This window comes from Rhinopithecus roxellana, chromosome 6, assembly GCF_007565055.1.
Source record: "Rhinopithecus roxellana isolate Shanxi Qingling chromosome 6, ASM756505v1, whole genome shotgun sequence".
Taxonomy (NCBI): Eukaryota; Metazoa; Chordata; class Mammalia; order Primates; family Cercopithecidae; genus Rhinopithecus; species Rhinopithecus roxellana.
This window is the reverse complement of record NC_044554.1, coordinates 62,934,948-62,961,437: the sequence shown is the minus strand read 5'-3', so window position 1 is coordinate 62,961,437 and position 26,490 is coordinate 62,934,948. Positions and strand designations below refer to the sequence as shown.

The window sequence follows — 26,490 nt, the reverse complement described above, 5'->3', positions numbered from 1 at the left end:
CAGAGACAGGGTAATAACACTCCCAACAGCTCTCTAGGTACTTCCTATAGAGGGAGATCTAAAAACCTCAGGGTTTTGAATGCCTCGCCTACAAAGGCAGGATACACAAGGGGGACAGAAGATAACGAGCTTTCTGGGTCTGCAGAATGACAGACTAGCACTGAGTGGCTACCACAGTGGGCATCACATCCAGACTTCAATCTTGACAGGTTCAATTCATTTATTCATGAACACTTATTAAGGGCCACTGTCATAGGGTTGGTGATTTTCACCCTCTGGGAGCTTATAGTCAAAATAATTGCAACAGCAAGACATATTGATATCCTTTAAAAGATGCAGCCATCCGTCCACAGCATTTGAGAAGTGGACTTCTTCACCTCACATTTTACCAGGTGCCTCAGGACGTTACACAGGTGAGAATTTGCTTCTGCACAGAACAAAGAGGATCAGCAACAGACGGGGGGCCATCAGGGGATCACAATGTGACAGATACAGTTTCGAAAACACATAAAATCATGCACTGAATCCTGTTCTGCCTGAATTCAAGACTGACAAATTTCCACCATTACATTTTGTATGTTGTAACTGACCTGTGTATCCATTTAAAGATGTCGTAAGAATACTTTCAATAATTATTGTAAGTCTAGGAAAGTATTACTACCCAAATGTATTCTGAACATTTTGGAAGCACAATGTTATTTATTGCTTTTGCATGAAAAAATATTTGTTAGTGAAAAATTAATGGACCTGCATGTAAGTACTCAACATGCTCACATAATTAAACTGGTGAATTATAATTATACACGTTTCTGGTGTTTCCTGGGGGGCGGGGGGGGGGGGGGGAAGTATCGTGGGAGTTAAATCTTTGAAAGAATTGGGAAGAAAATAAACACACATTAAAGACACTGAGAACGTTTTGGAACTGGGGAAAGAAAGGTTCTTAATGATTATCTTCAGAGTAGAGCAAGAAGGTGGTCATGGATTTAAATCTAGGTGGACAGAAACTAATTATTCGTTCTAAAAAAGTCAGATAACATAAAAGACAGAATCTATAGCCAATAAACAACATGACAGAAACCAAAACCAACACAAGAAAAATTACCTATGTATTTCTTCCTAGCCTAGGACTCTGATTTCACTTACATTCCACAAGGGAATTAGAGAAAACACGGTCTTTGTTTTGTTCTGTTTTCTTGGTCGAGTAGCCTAAAGTCTTAAGAATTTTTGTATAATTTAAATAGCACCACAGGAAAAATCCCTGAGCAACTAATGAATGTTATTTGTGCTCTTTTCATTCGGATTTATACCAAGCCCAATATGATTGTGCTGGTCCTGGCTAACCACTAAAGATTAAAAAAAAAAAAAAAAAAAAGATAAAATGAATGCAGGCCATTTAAATCATTCTACAGTTTTCAAGAGATTGAGCCTGACATTATTACAGCCCAGGGTGTTCCTTTTGTTCTCAAATAAGTAATGTAGCTTTCTCTTTTCTCCCTCACTTTCTGCCTCTCTTTTTCTCTGTGCTCTCCCTTCTTCCTATTTCCTTGCTTCTTTCCTTCTTTTCTCCCTTCCTTAAATACAAACCCCTTTAAAGCATTTAAGGTATGATTTAAACTTTGGCAATCACTGTTGTTCAGGTGGCACTGTAGCTATACACAGATGAAGCACCTTCCGTCTCAGGGTTCACAAGCCCCAGACAAGGGCAGCTAGTCAACGCCTGAGACGCTGGCAGGAAGCCATGATCCAGTTGTTGAAGGTGGCTTCAATCCCAGACTGAGCAGGAAAAGAAATCCAGGCTTTCTGACTGGAGAGCTGAGGCCCCCTGCCCTAATTGGACTGATTTCCTGATTCATTTATTAAAAAAAAAAAAAAAAAAAAAAATGCTTTTCTAGGAGATGCAGCAAAAATCACACCAGTCTCCTGTGGCTCCCCAAATCATCTCGACAGAAAAGAAGAGAGAAGTTGGCAGTTTTCAGCGTATTCATAGCAAACAACAAATTAGTAACTATGTACTTTAATCTTCAACATTCATAATTGCACAAAGCATCACTGGTCATTTAAATAATACATGTCAATTAATCTAATGAAGAAACTGGTAAAGTAGAATGTAAAAAGCAATACCTCGAGCACATAAAGAATGTTTGATATTAACATTTAACATGCAAAGTGCAGAATTAGAACAGCTCTTTTCAGCATGGTTATTTAAAATCCTTACCAACAGGGGAAAGCAAACACTATGGAGAAATACACACAAATATATTCAACCCGCCAGATCTCTCAGGTGAGTGCACACCAATTCTAATAGGTCTGGCTGACCTGGCTTTCCACATATATACAGTGGTTTCTAACACTCCAAAGTTGACGATGGGAATGCAGAATCGGAACATTCTGATGTTAATGGGGAGACCATTTACTTTCAAAATAGAATGCGGCAGGGAAGTCTCAACTCCTGACAAGTCACCTTTAAAACGGCATAACCAGAACTTTGTGACAGAGAAAAATATTTTTTCCTTAAAAATGTGTATGTGGCAAAAATGGCTGAAAATCTTGTCCATGCTAGGGGAAAGCTGAGTGTGGAAAAATGTGCATTTTTCTATCTACGCTGTAAAGAAAATACAAAGCCAGAGCATTTTGGCATTAGCAAAGCCTGAACTAAGTTCTCAGGCAATAAATTTATGGGGAAACATGACAGACTCCTCATTAAAGCTATGTGTACGTTGGCTGAATTTTATACAAGATTCTTGAATCTTGTGGAAAATTGGGCACGGCTTGACATCTGAACAATGTTCCTGGTTTGTTTGATTTCTAAAGCATCGGAAAATGTTGCACTTTGGAAATCAAGTAGAGAAGAATAAACACACTCTAAAACAGAACTGGGTTGAATCTGAAAGTTATTTTTCCATATGTCTTTATGAGATATTTATTACGTTTATTTCTCATACAAACACAGCCCCCATGCTAGAAATACTGTGGTGCATTTCTTTTTTTTTTTTTTTGTGGCGAGAAAATAGTACTGTTAAGGCAAATCTTACCCTGTAGCAGTTACCAGCAGGACAGGCAATTTTCAGCTGGCTTTTCAGAAGCTGGTTGCCATGACAAAGAGCACAATTTATTCCTCAGTCCCTTATCACAGCTATGATCACAGACCATAAAAATTAACATGGCTCTTTTCCATCTGATTTCAGAGTTTCTCATCCTTACCTGAGGCCTTTTGTTCCCCCAATTAAATGGAATGAATGTCAGTCATTTAGCAATTCAATTAATGCTGATTCAAAATTCCGGCCAAAACCAGAATCTATAATCACAACTTCCTAATCACAGTTCAGTCATGAGAATGAAAAGTAAGCAGGAAATTGCACTAATTACTCAATTAGACTAATACTGTATTTCTAAGCAAGGGCTTACGAGGCTGTCAGCCCTGAGAAAGGACTTCGGAGTTCTCTTCACCTTGCGTGTCCACAGTTGTCCAACCAAAGCTGGTATTTTCAAGTGGTCATAATTTCTATCCATCTAACATGGATGGACTGAAGTTGGGCAATGGGCATTAAAACTGATATACTGACCACAAGTGAGGGCCGCTTTGGTGGGCTTCAAGGGTGTGGTGGCCAGGGCTTTCCCATGAGAGGCCCTCCTCCCCCGTGTGAAGACACCCACATGCACACCTTTCTGGCTCCAGGAAAATATCTAATAAGGGGGAGCATTCAGTGAGTGTACAGCTACTCTCCTCATCTTCAATTTGAGTGATGCACACAGGCACTGGCTTCCATACTCAAAATAGGGCCTGCAGTATGCTGGGCAGAGAGCTTCTTGCTGAGTGAGTCCACTGGGGTGGGGCCTGCAGGCGGCTGGAACCTAAGGCTCATCTGCACCCCTGGAAACAGCTTCTCACACCAAGACTGCAAAGAGAAGCCTTCATGAAGTCAAGAATAGTGAACAAAAAGGCGGTCAGGAGGGGCACACGGGCAGATGTGACTGAAGTATTTACAAAACAATGAAGAGATACCCAACAAGCTGAACCTTATTTAAAAACAACAACAACAACAACAAAAAACTAAAAACTTAGATCCTTTTTTCCTATACAGTTTCACAAGACTTAAATATGCTATAAACAACAGGGAGGACACTAGAGCCTGTCACACCTCTGGTTTTTGTGGTCACCTGTCAAAATTCTTCCTGAGGTGGCCTCCTGAGGGGAGAGGAACTGGAGATAGGGAGAGGGAAGAGGGCCTATCCCATACGTATGTCATGGTCTTTTCCTCTGCAGAAGTTTCTGGAAATGACCCAACTTGGGAAATGCTCAGGGGTTCCGAAAAGAGGAAAAACATTTATTTGCCTAAGTGAGACAAAGTCTTTACTTCCAGGGTTTGCCTTGCAGGTGGCCACTGCTGAGGGAGCGGGGGTTTGAATGGCTGGCAGGGCCCCCACCAGGCAGATTCTGAGTGCTTCGGGCACCAGGTACCTTGGAGTCTCTTCCGGAGGAGTTAGCTTGGTTCATTCGGCCTGAAGGGAGCAAGAAAGAAGGAAGATAGCTGCAAGAATGATTCCAGGGACAATCTGCCAAGTACAGTTTTAAGCTAATGAAGTCCTGTGCAGTACCTACTTTAGGCCAATGATGACCTACTCCTCATCCTTGAGATCAGCCTGAAGGTGGGGAGGGGGACAGAAATGAAGGGAAACCCAGATAGGTTTTTTCCCTTCCTCTCCATCATCCCCAACAAACCTAGTCTGTCCTCCACTACTTCCTTCGTAGAGAGGATGCAGCTGAGGAGCGATTAGGGGAAAGAGAAGAAGACGCAGTATGGTTAAACGAAGGTAGGAAGACAAACCCCGGAGGCTCTCAGAGTGGAGAAGCGAACGCAGCAGAAGGAATTAAAAACTTTCCAAGAAAGAATCTGAATGTCTGATGTTTAACTCCTCAGTTTTGCCTGAGATATACTTTTTGATGAAGTCTCTACATTTTTGCCTGGGCGCAGTGGCTCATGCCTGTAATCCTAGCACTTTGGAAGGCTGAGGTGGGCGGATCACTTGTGGCCAGGAGTTCGAGATCAGCCTGGCCAACATGGTGAAACCCTGTCTCTACTAAAAGTACAAAAAAAATTTCCCTGGCATGGTGGTGGGCACCTGTAATCCCACCTACTCAGGAGGCTGGGGTGGGAGAATCGCTTGAACCAGGGAGACGGACGTTGCAGCATTCCAGCCTGGGTGATAGAGCAAGACTCTGTCTCAAAAAAAGGCTCTACATTTTGATAAAGTCTCTCTTCAATGCATAATTCTTGCCACTATCTGGGGTCACCTCCACTGCCTCCCCTCCCCAGCACCTGTAACACACCTCCCTAGTATTGTAAGAATCTAAATATAAGAGATGAAGGTTTTCATATGATGAGGTGATATTCAAGGCTGCAAACCAAACATTGTATTTAAAGGTCAAAAGATCTTACTAGGATGATCTGCAGGCCCTTGCTCCTCTTCCAGATAATATTCTATCTTTTTTAAGTCTTCTGGGGTAAATCTCCATTTATTCTCAGCTGGTAGGGGTGGCACTTTGGGGCTGGATCGTTTCCGGGCAGAACCAGGAGGAAGGGCCTGCTGGCAAGACGCTGGCAGGGAACCAGTAATCAGTCCTTCCGGGAATTTCTGAGCTAAGACTTTTAGACCTAGGTTTGGAAAAGCATCAGAAAAAGCTGCATTAATATGGCAAGGCCAAGCCAAAACCTGGAAAGAAGCCCGCATGTCTTCTAATCTCTGGTCATCAAGTTGAGGCCAACACAAGGACATGAAATTTTTCTTAACTATTTCATCATTAAGCAAATTATACCAGAAAATATTTGTTGTTACATGGGATTCTGAGAATTCCACAAGAAATCCTTTTGCTCAAGTCTTCCGCATTAGGGCTTTCTGACAGAGCCCTGAAGCAACATCAGGAATTAAAAACATGTGCTGATGAAGCTAAGGGAAGTTTCACATAACTCCTGACTCCTTTCAGCCAGCATGGCTTTTTCTCTTTCCAGAACACTGAATTCTGAGCACCAAGAGAGAAAAGGGGATGCAGGTGGGACTGAAGGATGATTGGCCTTTGAAGTCCCAAGCAGAGTATCACTTGCTCACCTCCGGAAAGCATGAAGAGGTTTTCAAATCCACGCTCGCACATGGTGGTGGCCGCCTGACTGGCCAGCCTTTCATCGTCGTCATACAGAATGATGATCTTGCCATGGGCATTTTTCTAAGAGTCAGATGAGTTAAGGTTCCAAGGCACTGGGTTGATGTCCAAAGACTACGAGAAACCCCCAAGAAATAAAAGGTCAGTCCACCTGTCTGAGGTCCTGGGAACGATGGACAAGCCCATTCTTACCATCACACCAGCAGGGACCGGATGGTTTCCCGTCATGGAAACCACACAAACTGGTATTCGTTTTTTCTGCAAACTGATGTTACCATGGCCTAAGAGACAGCGCTAGTTACGGACTTTACATCCTTTAGCTCTCTTATCCTCACGACCCTGGAAAGTAAATACTGCAATCCCCATTTTACAGATGAATAAATAGAACAACTTCTATGCCTAATGTGTCCACTGAAGCCTATTTATGATAGTAAAAATGTGGGAGCCATCTAAAAAGTCCAAAATCAAGGAATAGTTTAGTAAATCATAGTAAATCTGAAGATATTACATAGCATCAAAAATGTGGTTTACAGAAGGCTTGCATCAGCATGGGGAAATACGGAATATGAACTGAAAAAAAGCAGGATACTAAATTACATATACAGTAAGGTTTCAACTTCGTCAAAAAAAAACAAACACGCAAAAGACAGTCTGGAACAAAATATACTAATAGTGTAATAGGAGCCACTGCTCAACTGTGTGATTATAAGAGATTTCAATTTTCCTTTTAATAATTTTTGGTATTTAAATTATTTTCGGCCGGGCATGGTGGCTCACGCCTGTAATCCCAGCACTTTGGGAGGCCAAGGCAGGTGGATCACGAGGTCAGGAGATTGAGACCATCCTGGCTAACATGGTGAAACCCTGTCTCTACTAAAAATACAAAAAAAAAAAATTAGCCAGGCATGGTGGCGGGTGCCTGTAGTCCCAGCTACTCAGGAGGCTGAGGCAGGAGAATGGCGTGAACACGGGAGGTAGAGCTTGCAGTGAGCCGAGAGCGTGCCACTGCACTCCAGCCTGGGTGACAAAGTGAGACTCCGTCTCAAAAAAAAAAATTAATTTTCTGCTTGTATAATTTTTATGAATGAAAAAATTAAAATTTTAAAAGAAAAAATTAAAATAGAAAAAAACCCTAAGTTCTGCTATGTAAAGTTTTCTGGAAGGAAAAAACTCTCTTAGGACTAACTCTCAATGGATCCTAACTCTTAACCTAGTGTTTTTTGGCCCAGGGCAAGACAGTTTGAAAGCGTCCGCCTCAAAGTCAGGATTCTCGGCAATAGCTAGGAATCCAAATTCTAAAATATGCTCAGCTGAATAACATCAAAGGTCCTTCACAGCATTCTTACCAGGAGCGTGGTGCACGGTAACTTTGATTCTTATAATCCTCATACCACCCAATTCCTTAAAATGCAACAAAGGATACATATTCAAGAATATCATTTGAATAAGGGTTCATTGTTCTAGACAGAGTTGCAATTGGGTAACTGTAAGCTGCAAAGAGAAGAAAAAGTTTAGGAAGTCTGTTGTTCTCTTAATACAACTTGGCCTCAATTCCCAGCTGGTTTAAAATCTAAGAGTTAAATACATCTTCAAAATTCATGAGCTGCTGGGCACGGTGGTACACACCTATAATCCCAGCACTTTGGGAGGCCAAGGTGGGTGGACCGCTTGAGTCCAGGAGTTTGAGACCAGCCCGGGCAACATGGTGAGGCCTCATCTCTATAAAAAATACAAAAACATTAGCCGGGTGTTGTGGCATATGCCCCTAGTCCCAGGTACTCGAGAGGCTGAGGCAGGAGGATCACTTGAGCCCAGGAAGGCAAGGCTGCAGTGAGCCATGATCGCACCACTGCACTGCAGTCTTGGCCACAGAGCAAGATATTGACAAAAAAAAAAAAAAAAAAAAAAAAAAAAAAAAATCAACGAGCCATAAACCTAAACACTTCTGTGAAAGAGAAGAAAGAGGGCACTATGAACAAAGTATGAAGCTTCATTTCCCTCCTTCTGACCACCACCTGTGAAAATGAGCAGCCTCTCAGAGTATTTTATGGTGGAGCCAATCCTGTAGGATTCCATAATGGATCCAGCTAACGTACAGTTTGCTTAACTGTCTACCATGAGCTGTGGTTCCAGCCTGCCTAGACTCAAGAGCAGGCTCTCTGTTCTTGAGAGTGAGGCACTTTAAAGCCTTCTCTCTCTTACCTCCAACAATGTGGCACTGCTGGTAAGAATCTCTATCACGCACATCTAGCAGCAGGAAGGGGCAGTCAGGATAAGGTTTGTCTTTGGCATTAGGCTCTGCTTTCTTCACTGGCCCTTTGTCTAGATCCAGTTCCCCAACACCACTGATGACACTGCAAGTGAAAAAGTAGGTCAGCAGAAACTAGTCAGAGGTTGGTGGCTTAAAGGTCAAACATGTTTCTTCAGAGTAGTGAGATGAGTGCTCAATCTCTTTTCAAAGGGCGCTTCAAAGGGAAAGGAACATGGACGTGGTGTCTCAGTTCTGCCTCTGAATGCAGGATCCTGTGGACTTCCTCTTCTACTACACTGGACCCCACACAGGAGACCCACATGTCCACACTCACCTTCAGACAATGCGTGTCAGTGCATTACATGGCTGAGGGGTTAGGGACTGAAGGGTGCATGCTGCCTCTAGCCACAAGGGCAGCATCAGAGGGAGAAAGAAGGGAACCGTGAATCCAGTGGGGCGAAAGAGGAAAGAATATGGTTGGTAGGACAGGAAAAAGGAAAGGCATTTCTTTCTAGGTATATTATAAGTAATTAAAGTAACAATAATGCTTTATACATTTCATACACATAGTCAGTGACCTATCTGCTATGGTATTGAGTCTTAATACTTCCATAGCTCTCTGTACTTACTTCAGTTTTGTAGGTTACAACATTGAGGTTGATGAGGCTTTAGATTTGGTGGCATTCATAGAATGAGACAGACGAAGAGCTGGGATTAAAATGAGGAAGCTAACCACTACCACTAACAGTTCTGAGTCTACGGTCAATCAATCACCAAAACTGGTCACCGTCTTAATATTATAGGGAAAATGTGGTAAAAACATGAATCAAAGGAATAAGAAGACTAAGTGTTATGAACAAAATGGCAAGCAGTGAAATATCCTTACTGGAATAAGAAGATGGTTACTTTCTTAGGAAATACCAAGACATACATGCTAAATCACAGCTTAGTATGTCCCTTAGCTTCCTTCCCATAACAGCAAATCAAATTCTGCGTTTAAATCCAATAAACACTGTAACTCTGTGCTATATAGTGCATATTTTGTTGAACCAAAGGAGAAGAACATCTGTTTGATAAGAAACTGCATCCTCAGTGGAAGTCCTGTTGGCCTGTCTCTTCTTGAATGCAATTTTAGAGTCCTTTTGCAAAAGTTAACTATAATAATATGAAGCTAAAAGAATAATAATAATGGTGGAATGATGATAGCAATTCTTTCTCTGGTAGAACTAATTTCTCTAGAACTATTTTATCAGTCAAAGGGATGGATATCTGCTGAAAATCAGTACTGTCTTGTAATCAACACTTAATATTAGTGAGAAAGTACTACACGGACTAAAGTCCATGTAATCCATGGAATAAGGAGGCCTTAGAAGAAGGGGCAGAAGAATAAAATAAAAAGAAGGAACAGCCACATTCAGCTTTAGAATCAACACCAAGTACTGCTTTTTCCTTTGCACACTCAGTATCAGAGCACTACGTGTGGCACTGTCACTTCCGGACCGGGTATTATAAGCTGCAGCAGTCAGAAAAGGGGGAAAAATCATACTCTCTGAATCAAAAGATAGTACTTGTAAAGTAATTCCTCATAACAAACTTACATGTAGAAGGGAGAAGAATGGAACTGAGAAATGAAAATTAAACTCTCCTATTAATATATTCTCCATTAACTCAGTAAGAATGCAGTGAAAAAGATTCAGGAGGTGGCATTTACATAAAGAGAAAGTAGAAGGCTGGGATTAAAATGTGAGACTTTACTCCTGCCAGTTCTGTTTCTAAGGCAAGAAAAGAAAAAAAAAAAACAAAAAACACAGATCCCCGAAATTGGCCTCTAGGTTAATATAAAGGCAAAACACAGTGAAAATATGAATCAGCTTCGAGTACCTCTGAAGGGTTGAGCGGCTGGAGTCCCCTGCTCCCGCGTTGTTTATGAGCTGCTCAGGGCTCGGCGACTGCTCACCTGGATTTCCTTTCCCGTTAGTCCTGGCAGTGGTTTCGGCATCAGGGTCTGAAGCTGCAGAATCATTGTCTAATATTTACAAATGAAGAAATAATTAGATTGAGCCTCAGGATTTGTGTTTACTTATTAGACAGTTCCAAAGACATGAAGTCAAGAAAAGGAAATCTTTTCATCATTATTAAATTGCTGTGGAAGTGCTAATGTACACGTTCCCAAAGTGTGGTGGACCCCAGATATCCCCAAGGCCCTTCCAGGGATCTGCAAGGTAAAAGCTATTTTCATAAGATGTTACTTGTCTTTTTTACCGTTTTTATATTTGCACTGATGGTACAAAAGAAATGGTGGATAAAGCTGCTAGCACCTTAGTAAAAATCAGGGCTGTGGCACCAAACTTTATTGGCAATCATTGTATTATTCACCATCACGCATGCATTCACAGTAAATAAGTATGGCAGTCACACTAAAAGACGATCCCTGTTAAAGCAGTAACAGTTACTATTCTTATTAAATCTCACCTTGAAGTACATGCTTTTTTTAATGTTCTGTGTGATGAAGTGAGGAGTCCACATACAATTAAGTTTGCTACATACCAAATTACCAGGGTTATCTCAAGGAAAAGTATTAGTGTGATTGTTGAGTTGCAGGCTGAACCAGTAACTTTTGCTATGCACACCATTTTTGCTTGGAAGAAAAACTGACAGAAAAACTATGGTTAGTTAGACTTGAGTATTTGGCAGACATTTTCTCAGAAGTGAACTAAATAAGCCTGTTATTTCAAGGAACACTACTGATGGCATTGCTGCCAATGATTGTATTTTGAGCAAAACTCGAAGTTTTAGAAACCGTGTTTGCCATCAGGAAGTATGGGGAGCTGCTTCCCCACGCTTACAGACCTTTTTGGTAAGATAGATCGTGAGAATAATATATGTGATTTTTTTGACAGGTGTATAATAAAATGTATTAACCTTTGGGAAGATCTTCATAACTCGGTGAACCAATATTTTCTAAATGGCCAATGCATGATGTTATACAGTCATGCACAGGTAAAAGATTCAAGATATAAGACAGTTACACTGAAAGTGCCTGATTTTAATCTAACAGTATCAAAGATTCATTGATATGATTTCAGATTCTACATTACAGCTAATCCTTAAGAAACTAGCAGTTGTCAAGTTTTATCTGAAAGGGCTATTAAAATACTTCTCCCTTTTCCACCTACAGGTTTGTGTGAGCTGAATTTTCCTCACGCACTTTAACCCAAACAGCATATCACAACAGACACTGCAGAAGCAGAGAGGAAAATCCGCGATCCTTTCATTAAACCAGACACTAAAGAGATTTACAAAATATGTAAAACAATACGTTCTCAGTAAAATTTTGTTTTGGAAATAATGCTATTTTTCATAAAAACATGTTATTTATGTTTGTAATGGGTTTAGTATTGTTATTTTTAAGTGAAATAATAAATACTGTTTCAGTTCCCAGTTTAAATTTTCAATACAATAAATATTAATAGACATAAAGCACATAAGCCAAAGCTCTTTGGGATCTTCAATAATTTTTAACAGAGTGGAGGAAGAGAACAAAATGTTTGAGAATTTGCTGTTCTAACCAATACAATAAGATTAAAAAATAACAATAACAACAGGCCGGGCGTGGTGGCTCACGCCTATAATCCCAGCACTTTGGGAGGCTGAATGGGGTGGATCACTTGAGGTCAGGAGTTTGAGACCAGCCTGGCCAACATGGTGAAATCCAGTCTCTACTGAAAATACAAAAATTAGCCAGGTGTGGTGGCAGGCACTGTAATCCCAGCTACTCAGGAGGCTGAGGCAGGAGCATCACTTGAACCTGGGAGGCGGAGGTTGCATTGAGCTGAGATCGTGCCACTGCACTGCAGCCTGGGCAACACAGCAGGACTCCATCTCAAAAAAATAAATAAATAAAAATAAAAACAACAAGTCTAATTATTAAAGAGGATATTAATTTTGCATATTATATAATATACCTAGAAATTTTAAGAGAATAATACGAGAATAAGTGTAATAAATATGTGGTTAGATAAAAGAAATGTTAAAATATTTGTTCTATACACCAATTTAAAAATGACAGAAAAATCTCATATACAGTAACAACTGCAGTTATCAAACGTACTCTCCAAGAAATGAACCTAAACCAAATGTGAATAACCTATAAAAATGTATAAATCCTTTATAGGACTTATAAAAACGTTACTTAGAGGCCTTAAAGAGGACCTCAATGAAGAGAGTGCATGTTCCTGATTGGGCAACTAAAACTAAAACATGAGTCCCTCCCAAAGTTAACTTTTGGCCTTAATACTAATCCCAAAGGGATTTTTTTTAAAACTGAAAAGGATTTAAAAAATAAGAAGAGCAAATACAGACACAGACACACACACACACACACACTCAAATCCTTTTTTCCTATTCAGTTTCACAAGACTGAATATATATTCTGGAAGCAATATATACCCATGGGTTTTTGATGTGTTGGTTTTTCATATATATGAGGAAATAGGAAAATATATGTATATACATACATAATTAGGGGCGATTTGGAGACCTGCCTTATCAAATAGTAACATATGTTAAAAAGGTAAAATGATCAAAATAGTACAGCACTGCAACCAGAACAATGGAATATAATAGAGAACATGGAAAAGAATATAAACAAAAAGTCAATACATCCATATCATAAATCAGTGGGTAAAGGTAGAACTACTGAGTATATGGTGCTGGGAATATTTCTCAACTATCTGGAAAAATCTAATTCAAATAATCACCTCGTGTCATATATCAAAATACATACCAGATGGTTTAAATGCAAACAAACAAGCCAATAGAAGAAAATGTAGGTAAATAATTTACCAACATTGAATTTTATGAGTCTAAAGCAATAAAAGAAAACAACAGTATGGGCTAATAGATTTGATCATGTAAAAATGCAACTTCATATATATCAAAAACCAACACAAAGAAAATTAAAAGGTGAATAACAAATTAGGAGAAAGATCTGTAACACACATGAATTAAGAAGGTTAATATACTTAATTTATAGACTTAAAACATTAACTAGCTCTGTAATATAATGTGAAAAGAGTAAAAATGCAAATAAGATCATGTACACGAGGTAAAAATGCAAACAAGATTAAATTGTTAACATAGAAAGGAAGTCTTTTCCCCACTGAAGACATGCAGGCCCTCCTGCCTCCTTCCCCAAGGGAAGTATCAGTGTATTAAACACTTTCACATATTTAGGTCTCATTCCAGAAATAAAACATTTACATGTGCTTGCATATATTTTACTTCTTCCCCCTTTTACAAATCCAGGAGAATTCTATTCATATTATTTTATACTTTGGGTTTTTGTTTTATTGTTGTTTTATTTTTACTTAATATAGCCTGGAAATTGTTCCAACTAATCAAGATTTTTGCCTCATGCATTGTCAAGTTAGTATTGCTCTCCACTGTATAAAGATATCATAATTATTCAGAACTCTCACAAATCAGTAAGAAAAAGATGAACATCCTATTAGAAAGAAAGGAAAAAGAGCGTATAAACTCCTTAAAAGAAGAAATATGTATTCATGACCAGTAAACACACACACAGAGCATAATCTTACTATCAGATAAATAAAAATCTATTAGATGCTATTTTTCATCTATTAAACTGGAGAATATTAACAGAAATGATAATTATTCAGCTTTGGCTGGGACGAGGAAAAACAGGTCTTCTCATTCATTCCTGGTGGGAATGCAAACAGGTAGAACCATGCTGGAGAGAATGTGGCAATCAGCACTGGGTGTCTAAAATGGTTTCACCCTTTGACTCTCTGCAGCAATTTATCCTCAGGAAATAATCAGAATCATACAAACATTTACATATATACATTGTAGCATTATTTTATAAAGGTAAGAAATCAGAAAAAACTATAATGCCCAACAAGAGAATAATTAAATTATGGTATATCCAAAGGACAGACATTAGATGACAACACAATCTTTATAGTCATGCTTCTGAAGCCTATTTAGCGACATGGGAAAGTATGAATGAAAAAGGGATAATTGAAAACAGCACAATACAAAATTATACAAAGAATATAGATTTAATTGGGGTGAGAGGTTAGAGAGGGGAAAGCGGACCAAAACATACAGAGTGATTATTAGTTATTTAATTTGCTTCTTTATATACTTTTTACGGTTTCCTAACTTACTAGAAACACACTTTTAAGTTAGGCAAAAGCGATAAACATTATAAAAGGAGTTTTTTTTTTTGTTTTTAATCCCTTCAAAGATAGCCAATATGTATACAGATACAATCTGTTCCCCAGGCACTCCTGAGTGAATTATTATCTGTGTAGAGCACTAGAAAAACACTAATATTACTCACACATTATGGTGTCCTACTTTACAAGAGCCTACTTTGCTGCGCAAATTTATCTCAGAAGAGAAAATTGCATGTGCCCATATGTTCTGGTGCTGCAATCTCAACAATGAATTGAAGGACCAAATCTAGGTGCTTATATAACCCAGTTAAAATTGGGAGTACTTGTATGAGGAGACTCAATTATCTCTGTTACAAAGAGCTCTTATTTCTCTGCTTTGTGAGAGGCATCTGTCAAAGATAAATTCCTGTTGTTTTCAGATTCTCTTTATCCTCCCTAACAGAAACCAGCCCGGGGAAATGACAGTTGAGTTGCACAAACCCAGTGTTCAGACTTCCTGAGAAACTTGTCTTGAAATCAGAAGTCAAATTCCTGACCTACATCAACCTTAACAAAACACATTCCTCTTCAATAAACAGCCACACACTGATTGCTGGGTACTTCAGGATAAAATAAAGACCTTAACTCTGTGTATTCTTTTCATGAGAGTACAACTAGTAGGTTTTATTTTCAACTTGGTATTTAAGAAAGGAGATCTGGAGCCTACCTGTCTTTCTAGCCTTTCTCCTACCCAGTGCCTACTCGTCCCTTAGACCACAGCCAGATTGGATGACTCAATTCCCCAAACATGCCTGGTGTGCTGTCCTCTCCATGCCTCATCTTTAACTTGTACCTGTTGAGATTCTACCCCACTTCAAGGTCCAGTTCCAGTGCCTTGAGGAAGCCTACCTTGGTCTTCTTCCTTTTTTTTTTTCTTTGAGACGGAGTCTAGCTCTGTCGCCCAGGCTGGAGTGCAGTGGTGTAGTCTCAGCTCACTGCAACCTCCGCCTCCTGGGTTCAAGTGATTCTCCTGCCTCAGCCTCCTGAGTAGCTGGGATTACAGGCGTGCACCATCACGCCCAGCTAATTTTTGTATTTTTTTTTGGTAGAGACAGGGTTATACCATGTTGGTCAGGCTGGTCTCGAACTCCTGACCTCGTGATCTTCCCCCCTTGGTCCTCCCAAAGTGCTGGGATTATGGGCGTGAGGCAAGTGTGCCTGGCTGCCTACCTCAGTCTTCTAACTAGAAGTGTCTTTCCTTCCTTGGAACTCTCCCACAACATCCTGCACCTTTCCTAAAGGCACTTTTCAGTCCCTTAAGGGTACAATGAAGGCAGCAAGAAGACACTGGATGCTACTGGAGACACTTAGATTTGTAACCCAGGTCCCTTCCTTACTAGCTGTATCACTTTGAGGAGGCAGCTTAACCTCTGCAGCTTGGGCCTCTCATCTGTAAAGTGTACCTTCCTTCCAGAGTTTTTAAGAAGGTTAAGTAAGAAAATTCATGTGAATTCACCTTGTAATATACAGCCAACAAACGATGGTTTCCTTCCATTCCTCCATTTTAAAATTCTTCCACCTTAGTAATTCTGTGGTACTGTTATCATTCAGCCCACCTAACACATATACATGTGTGCATGTGCACACATGTGACTGGCAATTTCATGTAAGCAGAGCTGTGCTTTGTTCATCTCTGTAGTCTCATAGCACTTAATGTGTAGGTACACAGAATGCTAAAAATATTCATTGAAAAAAGTAATTAGTATTTTAAACACATCTAAACCATTTGAAACTGTAAGTGTTAGAGCCAGAAAACCAGATGGCTTTTTACAATAAGAATGAACAGCTAAAGTATCAGGTAGCATTTCCCTGAGAGTAACAATCTAATTACAAATAGACACATCAAAGTCCCAGTCCCTGGGAACAGACAGCAAATGTGTACAGGGTGAGTGTTTCAGTCAAATGGTCAGCCGGTTATTTTCCCCACACCCTCAATTCTCATTACCTTCCAGCCTTTGAATCTCCTCAGCTGTCACTTCCAGTGTTTGATCAGAGAGGGAAGCAACTTGGATGATCTGATAGAAAAAAGAATGAAATGTGTGGATGTTTGTTTGTTTTTAAACAGAGGCAATTTTGTCTTTTACAAAAGACGAGGAAACAACAAACATCAAAGATCTCTTGTTTGAAGAAGCTGTCAGTGTCCTCAACTGAAGACTGAATCTCAGGCCTCCTTCCTTTTGTGTTGGTAATACACTGCAGATGATCATTTCAGAAGAAAAGCACACTTAGAACACTACATAAACTTAGAATGCTAAGAAGATAGTTTAGGACAAGAAACACGAACAAGAGTTTAAAACCACATCTGTATATATCGTGATCCAAGCATTATACATTATTTCTTAAAAATGCAATACTGACCTAGCATAACATAGAATGGGATCAGCAATTCTCCACACAATGAAGAAGTAAATGTAAATGTAGTAACAGATACACTGATTACAGTGTCTTATACTTCTATACAGTATTCATTTTTAAAGCACTTTTCACAACTTAGCTCACAAGACCCAGGATTCAACTTGAGTTCTGCCGGTAGAACTCTTGCTTGGGAGCTGGAGAGACGCCTTCTCCATAATTTTCAAATAAAAGAAGAAAGTGACTTGCCCAAAATAACAAAACAGCTTTGGTAGGATGATTTGGAAAAGATCAGTCCAAGAAAAGGGGAAATCACTTGGTTTCCAGAGAAAAATGCTGAAACAATCCAGGATCCAGAATTATAGATTCTAACTATGAAGTTAAATGTATAAGGAAAAAAACCCCTAAGCCACAAGTTTAATGAATTAAAAGTAGGGCAAACATTTACTTTACAGAATTCTTATCAAAGAAGAGAGAAAAATTTCTCACCATCCTCATGTGAACATACATACCACATACCAATTAATTTTCCCATAGCTGAACGACATACAAAGAATCAGAAGAAACTCCTCGGCAAACATTCCCTAGAGTTGAATTTAGAAATACTCACATAAAGTGACACGAATTAGACAGTCTTTACTCCAGTGGGAAGATCGTGAAACTTACCAGCTGGGCAAAAGTTGTAACTTTTAGTCTCTTGAAAAGCTCATCTTTTTTGTATCTGTAATCTGAAAAATATGGTAAGACAAATATTTATTTAGATTTATTTTGCTTTTTTAGAGCTACTCTTTCTAGCTGTCAAGTTACGTGGTCTTTCAAGTTATTTATATGCTTTTAAATCTATTATCTCATTTGAGCCTCATGATATCCTCAAAATTAGGTGTGGCAGGTAGTAGTATCATCCGTTCAATTTGTTTCCCTTTGCTTTGTCATTAGGAAGCTTGAAGTTTAATTTACAAACTACCTTTGGTCTAGTGACTACCCCTTGCCTTTATTTTATTAGTCTACCATTTTCCTTTAACTAAGTTGTCTCCACTTTGACCACATTGTACTCCATGCACTTTTGTAAGCCGCCTCAAATCCTTTTCAGAGCAAAGCAGGGAAGAAGTGTCTGTGTTTTACAAATGAGGACAGAGACTCAGAGAAGCTGAACAGCTGGTAAGACGTTCATGCCCCACTATTCTGACTCCAGCTTAAAAAGAGAGCAAAAATATTCCTGTCATTACACACTATGCTGGAGCTAAAGGACGACATTTCTACGTGTGTGCTTGGCTGGACACACAGTTGTGATTGGTTCTGATCATCTCTCAGCTTCTCTCCAACTTCAATTTGATAAAAATTAACCTATTCAGTTTCAGAGATGAAAAAGTTCTGCAGTTCTGTTGTACAACAGTGTGAAAATACTTAATGCTACTGACCTGTACACTTAAAAACCATTATGATGTTAGGTGTTCTGCGTTTTTGTTTTTGTGGTTTACCACCATTTTATTTTATTTTATTTCGTTTATTTATTTATTTATTTTTATTTCTCTGTCGCCCAGGCTGGAGTGCAGTGCCGTGATCTCAGCTCACTGCAACCTCCACCTCTCAGGTTCAAGGAATTCTCCTGCCTCAGCCTCCCGAGTAGCTGGGATTACAGGCGCCCGCCACCATGCCTGGCTAATTTTTGTATTTTTAGTAGAGATGGGGTTTCACCATGTTGGTCAGGCTGGTTCTGAACTCCTGGCCTCAAGTGATCCACCCACCTCAACCGCTCAAAGTCCTGGGATTACAGGCGTGAGCCACAGCACCTGGCCCCACCATTTAAAAAGATAAAATAAAATAAAACCAACTTAGGCCAAGTTTGGTGACTCACGCCTGTAATCCCAACAATTTGGAAGGCTGAGGTGGGCGGATTACTTGAGTTCAGCAGTTTGAGACCAGCCTGGCCAACATGGCAAAACCCCATTGCTACCAATAATACAAAAATTTGCTGGGTGTGGTGGCGCACACCTGTAATCTCAGCTACTTCAGAGGCTGAGGCATGAGAATCAATTGAACCTGGGAGGTGGAGATTGCAGTGAGCCAAGATTGCACTACCGAATTCCAGCCTGGGCGAGAGTGAAACTGTGTCTCAAAAACAAACAACAAACAAACAAAAAAACAGCTTAAAACATCAACATTTATTCAGTGCTGTCTTTACAGTTCTGAGCTGTAACTCAAATATAGGTACTTCCGTACTTGTGTTAATAATTCTTCCCGTCACATTAAACAATTGTTAAAAACGAAGCCAGTCGCACTTTATCTGTTATCTGTTCCATAGATGTGTGTGAAAGGTTAGCGTCCTTAAACTGTTTTGAAGATGACAGTCAAATTCTGAATGGTTTTCAGTGTTGAACTCTGCCCACCCTTATCCTTTCCTCCTCACCTAGGTTTTTATATTGGTACCCGTGACTCCTTAAATGCTGCTTCATTATTTCAGAATTATTCAAGGTTAGCTGGTTAATTGCTATGGCCTTCACAGCATAAATGTCTTGTAAACCAAGACTCCTAGCAACAAAGGAAAGGATTAAAGGTATTTAAGATTATTTACCTGGTGTAACTAATCACTTCCATGAATTTTCCAAAAACCAGCACAGACCAGGTGGTTACTTTGGAGGATAATGTAATCTTGGTTTACCAAGCACCTTAAGACTCAGGAAATGATACTACTTTAAAAACTAGCCTTCTGTAAATATATCAAGGCTTTTTTGAAATAGGGAACTAAACTTCTCTGTTCTAAAATGTCTTAAAGAGAGCAATTTGGTTAATAACAGACCATTACTTCTAGAAAATGCTTAGAGATGCTGCTTCTGGATACAACAAAGTAACAAACCTATAGGCAGTGCAACTTCTAACACCTGCTGGGATGTAGACCCAAACAGGCCGAGCTGAGGCTTTACAAAGTACAACTGAATAACTACAGTGTTCCTTTTGATTGCCACCAACTTGCCCACCAAAAGTCATTTATGCAAATCAAAACAACAATAAATCAGCAAATGGAAACAGCTAACAGCTTTCAAGTAGTTTGCACTGTGACATTTATCCACTGATATTCTTCTGGTATGGTTACACGGTTTAAAATGCTTCTAAGCATAAAATGTATACTTTAAAATCCCCATTAACTAAACAGAGATTAATTTAAACAAACAAACAAAAAAAGACTGCTTTATCCTAAAGATTGGCATTTCTACTATCTTCTGCACAAGCACTAGAAGCCCCCTAAATATTTGAACCTGAACTCTACGTACCTGGTTCTGGTTTAGAAGGACAGCCGTCAGTAGGACTTTCTGACATGATTACTCAGAGATGAAAGATCAAACTAGATGTTTTAAAGTAAGTTTAAATTTTTATAAAAAGGATGATTTGGAAGGCTCTGTCAGTCTGTCCTTGCAAGAGCGAACAGAGCTTTAAGAATGGAGCTTCTGCTGTGTGTCTTCGCCCAAACTCTGTGTTGAAGACAATCCTTGTTTCAGGTATGTTATAAAGGTTTTCTTCTCCAGTAAGTCTAGGTTCTAAGTCTGTCTCTCTCGAGTTACTGGAAGGACAGAGACCTGACTATCTAGGATGTTTCACGCTGGGTCCAACTAGTGTCATCTAACCACCAGAAACCAAGAATGGGCTTTGTAAATTGTCAATAGACATAGAGTGTCTATTTTCCCCAGGTAGAGTTGAAAGCATATTCAGATTACAAAGGATTTCTGCATTTTCAGGGTTCTGTTGAAATGCGTTATTAGCAAAGGGAAGTTGGGCTCACAGTGGAAGACAAATCAAAGGAAGTAACAGAACAAGGTTTGTGGTTTCACAGAAAGAAATGGCATCTAAGGTAATCTGAGTAAAGTGATGGGTCTAGGGTATCATGAAACAAGGGAATATTCTCCTCCCTTTCAACCCCAAAGAATACTTACAACAGAAAATGGGGAAAGAGAAGGAAATATCTTCCAAAATGTAGATGCCAAACCAGAATCTAAAGCAATTCTGTCAGGGAATCAGCACAAAGTGTGTGAAATGGGGTTAACAGGAATCTCCTGCTCTACTAAAAGGAAGCCCTCCACTCCTACGGAGGGAAAGTGAAGTGAGCATTTTCAAGGCTCTGTTCCAAGGGTATTTCTTCTGGGAGATCACCTCCACGTAAAGTTTAGATATTAAAAGAAACCACACTGTACTTTGAGGAAATGTTCTAAGTGAGGTTCACTTTGAGGAAATGTTCTAAGTGAGGTTCTGGCAACCTGGGCGGAATGGGACATTTTTATGGGACAAATTTCTAGTGAGGACATGTGAACTCACACTCAGCTGCAAATGGATGAAAGGTGACAGAGCCGACAAACCCCAAAAGAAGCAGGACAGCTGGATTCTGCCTGCCTTGGATGAGTTAAGGATGGCAACAATGAAGTATAGGTGAGTAAATGCGATCTTTCTCCAGAGTTTAAAAGTATATATTTTATATAAATATTTAAAATACATATACTTATGTAATATAAAATGTTTAGGAAGAAGAGAGAAGGATACTGTGGCATTACATATTTTTAAGAAGTCTGTAGCATTAGCCCTTATAGCTGAACATGGCAAATGAAAACACAGCATAAAGCGGCTCCTGAGACCACATCTATTGGTTGGGGTTTCCCAATATTACAGCACTTCAAATGGAACTTTGATTTCAAATAAAAAGGTCTGCTATGTAAGAAAAGAAAATGTTCTGATGTATTCTTGATGTGCAATTTTCTCTTACAAGAAGATGTACATTACCGCAGCCAAGTCCTGAACTATGATCAATCAGAGTACCTCTTTACCACCATTAACTACATATCCCCTAGCACTGGGTTCTCTTATTCAAGATAAGAGCAAATCCATCTTAGAAAATAGATGTTTCTACTTCTTCCTTAATTCTGGCCTTGAAGTGTACACTTTACATCAGTTTTGGATGCAGATTGAAAAATTATGATTTTTCGCAAGGGCAACGCACTCAATGACTGGTAGCATATCTTTGCAGACTAGCTTTTTAAAAGGACGTAGATGAAATATGATTTTTAATTAAAAGAAAACAGACTGCAATGAATTGATAATACAAAACACTAAGTTCTCACGTCCCTGTCTTCCATGAATACTCTCATTTATACATACAAGAATGTTCTGAAGGAAGATATTATTACCCCTATCTCAAATAGAGACAAAATAAGACAGAAAAGATGAAATATCTTGAAGAAGGGCATGAAGATTGCAGTACAATGACACTAGAAGCTTAACCCGAGCTCATTCCACCAGATCTGACTCCACAGGCCAACACCAATGTCTCCTATGGGATAGAAGTAGGGCAGAATTTAGGCCTACAGGCCACAATCTAAGGAGCAGCCCAGTACAGCACCCAGGATCTCCCACAGCCCTTGAGGCACCTGCTAGGCTTATCGGATCATCCATAGTTCTCTGTGCCTGTCAGCTGTAGAACACAATTGTTAGTTAAGAACCAACTTACAGAACAACTATAGACTTCCATTTTCCCAAACCATTATTAAGAGTGTTACTTACTTTTCTTAATCTCTTCGAGCTTCTCAGTATATTTAGTCATACTGTTACCTAAAAAGAAAATAAGGGTTTTAGATATACTTTAAATGGAAGCAAATGAGCACCACTGTGGAAACAGAATGGAGGAAAAGTATCCCCTAAGCTTTCCTGTCCTGTTCTTAGGGATTCTGGACAGCAGCATACAGGCCACACACAGTAAAATCTTTTGCATAATACAGCATTATTAAAAGTTGCAGAGCTGAGCGAAATGTTTTGGTAGAATGTGTTTAAGCTGGGATGCATACCCCCAAAACATTGAGAAGATCCAGGAGATACAGATGATCATTTTCTATCAATTTGTTTTTCAAGTCTAGGCTTTTCTCCTCCTTTTTTCTCCCCTGCCCCTGCTGATGATCTTTTTGTGGGAAGATATATAGAAGAGGAGCAAAAAGGAGGCAGTGTTCTTTGAATGTCTAAAATGTGCCTTTGTGGTTACCCAAGCAACCCTCTCCTCTCGGCTTTGTCTTCACAGTTTCCTTCTCTTTCCTGAACTTGCTCTTCTACTATTCATGCTCACGTTGCAGTCTGAACTAGACTACGCAGTCTACACACTAGTATTCACCATAGATTTGATGTGCTGAGAAACAACAGCAGATTCTCGCCACTGCAGAGAGCCCCCAGCCCTCATGTTTTACAGTATGTGTCTACAATACTAGGTACTGGCCAAGGTGGTTTGGAGGTTTTCAGACTTAAAAAACTCAGCCAGGAACCTTCTGGTTTCCAACTAAATTCTAGCTGTCACGCCAGGGGCTATTATTTTTTACTGGGTGTGCTTTGATTTGATTCAATTCAATGCAGCAAGCTCTTTCTGGTATGGCAAAAGGAAAACATTCAAAATAATTTCTCATTTCTAAAACTGTGCTCCTAGCTTTTTAAGCCTGGAGAGGATCTCGTCAGATGCAGCCCCAGTATCAGATAAAAGAAATGCTTTCAATTAATAGTAGCGTGAACTGACATTTTCAAGGACTATTCTGAACTTTTCTTCACATTTGGGTGAGAGGTAGAAAAAGAAACTCCTTGCTCTGAAACCCAAAATACATTTTCAAAAAAACAACTTATTTCTTTGGCTATTATTAAATCTTTACCATGAATTCACCATGGAATAAAAATCTACCATTGTTTTCCTTTTTCTTTTTCTTTTTTTTTGGTCTTAAGACACACACTCTCTGTATCCAGGACCAGAAAGGAGGATTCAGAGTAGGCCTGGACCTGGAAGTTCCAAGAGAAATGAAGGCAGTCAGGGCTACTAGGAAGGCCTAAGCCTTCTCAAGAGGGACACTGACTACCTCTCAGAAGAGGCTCAAATCACCAAGATTAGAACCAAATACAGTCTTTCTTAGGTTCTTCAGACTGCAATTGACCTGAGATGTGACCAGATCTTCAGAGCAGAAGCCACGATTTCTTCCTGGACACACACATCTCTCCTGCCCACCGCAACTCTGAACTCAGGCGTGGACCTGCCTGGTCAATACAATGGGGGAAGAAGACGGCAAATCAATATCCTGTTCAGCTTCCCAAGTCTCGTTCTTAAAATATTTTACCCAGTAGCTTTAGGTTATATGTCCCTGAGTCACCCACAGTTGCGTGTTATTGACGTGGCAGGTAGTTTCTTTCAGCTAGGGAAGCTTTAGGCAATCTAGTCAGAAAATGAGGGACAAAAAGGATCACCTGATTTGTCTGATGGCATGGCAAGTTAGTAACTAAGCCAGGATTCTCATTTCCAACCTCCCGAAAAACACGTCTTTTCTTGTTGTGTTGTAAAAAACCACAATTAATCATGAGGTAAATTTGTAGGAAATGCTACTTCCTTAATAGTGAGAGGTGGGGATCATCTTGTGTTGTAAATTCCCTGAGGAATGGAAAACACTAGTAGCCAATCTTATTCATCCAGTCTTTATTATTGAAACACTGCATTTCCAAACCACAACCTTATTCATCCAGTCTTTATTATTGAAACACTGCATTTCCAAACCACAACCTTATTCATCCAGTCTTTATTATTGAAACACTGCATTTCCAAACCACAACCTTATTCATCCAGTCTTTATTATTGAAACACTGCATTTCCAAACCACAACCTTATTCATCCAGTCTTTATTATTGAAACACTGCATTTCCAAACCACAACCTTATTCATCCAGTCTTTATTATTGAAACACTGCATTTCCAAACCACAACCTTATTCATCCAGTCTTTATTATTGAAACACTGCATTTCCAAACCACAACCTTATTCATCCAGTCTTTATTATTGAAACACTGCATTTCCAAACCACAACCTTATTCATCCAGTCTTTATTATTGAAACACTGCATTTCCAAACCACAACCTTATTCATCCAGTCTTTATTATTGAAACACTGCATTTCCAAACCACAACCTTATTCATCCAGTCTTTATTATTGAAACACTGCATTTCCAAACCACAACCTTATTCATCCAGTCTTTATTATTGAAACACTGCATTTCCAAACCACAACCTTATTCATCCAGTCTTTATTATTGAAACACTGCATTTCTAAACCACAGCATTATTTATCCAGTCTTTATTATTGAAACACTGCATTTCCAAACCACAACCTTATTTATCCAGTCTTTATTTTGAAACACTGCATTTCCAAACCACAACCTTATTTATCCAGTCTTTATTATTGAAACACTGCATTTCCAAACCACAGTGGTTTCCACTAACAAAGTGTCTACACTTCATTTCTCCATTAATTACAAACATTTCAGGGTAATTACACTTAACACTTTATCTTGTATCAGCTGACCCTCACCACAATGTAGGGAGGTAGGCCATCACGCCCACTATTTGTTTTCTTCCTAAAGGAGAAGGCTGAGAAACAAACGTTTTTTGCAGAATTATACAAATATTTGGTGAAATGCAGAACAAATCTGAGAGGACTACTGATGAGTTCTTTTCACTACAGACATTCATTCTATCCAAGAATGGGGAAAAAAGGAGAATGGAGGATTTCTTCCTTGTTTTAATTGGACAAATGAGATAGCAGGATGGCTGACACAAAAATACCCCTAAAAATGGTTTGAGAAATTATGAAAAGTGGCATTTTTATCCCACTTTGTAAACTGCTTATATCTTAACTACGTAGCCTATCTTACTGTATCTAATTGCATCTGAAAATAGTTTCTGACTACCTTTTAAAAAGATTGGAAATGAATCCATTTCATAATTCACTTATTTATAAACATGGCTTTGTTTCATACAAAAGGAGCCTAAAAGACTATCCAAGAACCAATTTTTTTTTAATTGAAATTACACATTACTGCCAGATACATTTTCCCAGATAAGACTTTTTGATCAAAAAGAAAAAAAAAAAAGTCAGTGGCTCCCCATTGTGTCCTAACTAAAGCTGAAACTCCTTGCTGTAGCACTGGACACCAACTCACTACTTCTTAATGTTGCCTTAATTACTTAACTTGACAAACTCTTGGTCTTCCATTCTCTAACGTATCACCTTGCCACATACTCATAATAGCCCACCCAGCAGGAATTGACCTTCCCCTCCTCTGAGCTTCTACAGCACTCGGCTTACAACTCACAAGGCATTTATCACTGTATTGTCTTACCTACCTTACTAGACAGAAAGCCAAAGACTATTTATGGGCACGTACACACACACACACACACACACACACACACAACACGCATGCGTGCACAATCTTTATCCCTTCCATTGTCTAGCATAGGAGACACTAAAAAATATTTGCTGAATGATGGTCAGGTGCACTGGCTCATGCCTGTAATCCCAGCATGTTGGGAGGCTGAGGAGGCAGGATTGCTTGAGCACAGGAGTTCCAGACCAGCCTGGGCAATATAGTGAGACCTTGTCTCTACAAAACACACACATACACACAAATTAGCCAGGCATGGTGGTGCATCCCTGTAGTC

General features: G+C 39.4%; 1 protein-coding gene across 4 annotated transcripts in view; it reads right to left on the bottom strand.

The window, feature by feature from the left end:
• Window positions 1-560: 560 nt before the first annotated feature.
• Window positions 561-26,490, bottom strand: part of CEP41 (centrosomal protein 41) — a 51,125-nt gene continuing 25,195 nt past the window's right edge. Inside the window, exons 3-12 of one of the 4 annotated variants that reach the window (XM_010378790.2) lie at window positions 22,544-22,591; window positions 17,669-17,730; window positions 16,596-16,665; window positions 10,290-10,434; window positions 8,360-8,511; window positions 7,581-7,648; window positions 6,106-6,220; window positions 5,439-5,654; window positions 4,460-4,500; window positions 561-3,896 (exon numbers count right to left, since the gene is read on the bottom strand). In XM_010378790.2, the coding sequence (XP_010377092.1) occupies window positions 3,732-3,896; window positions 4,460-4,500; window positions 5,439-5,654; window positions 6,106-6,220; window positions 7,581-7,648; window positions 8,360-8,511; window positions 10,290-10,434; window positions 16,596-16,665; window positions 17,669-17,730; window positions 22,544-22,591 (1,082 nt within the window). In that variant the 3' untranslated portion in view covers window positions 561-3,731. Of the gene's footprint in view, window positions 4,501-5,438; window positions 5,655-6,105; window positions 6,221-7,580; window positions 7,649-8,359; window positions 8,512-10,289; window positions 10,435-16,595; window positions 16,666-17,668; window positions 17,731-22,543; window positions 22,592-26,490 lie in introns of all 4 variants that reach the window. The other 3 variants (XM_010378791.2, XM_010378792.2, XM_010378793.2) reach the window with 3 other exon arrangements.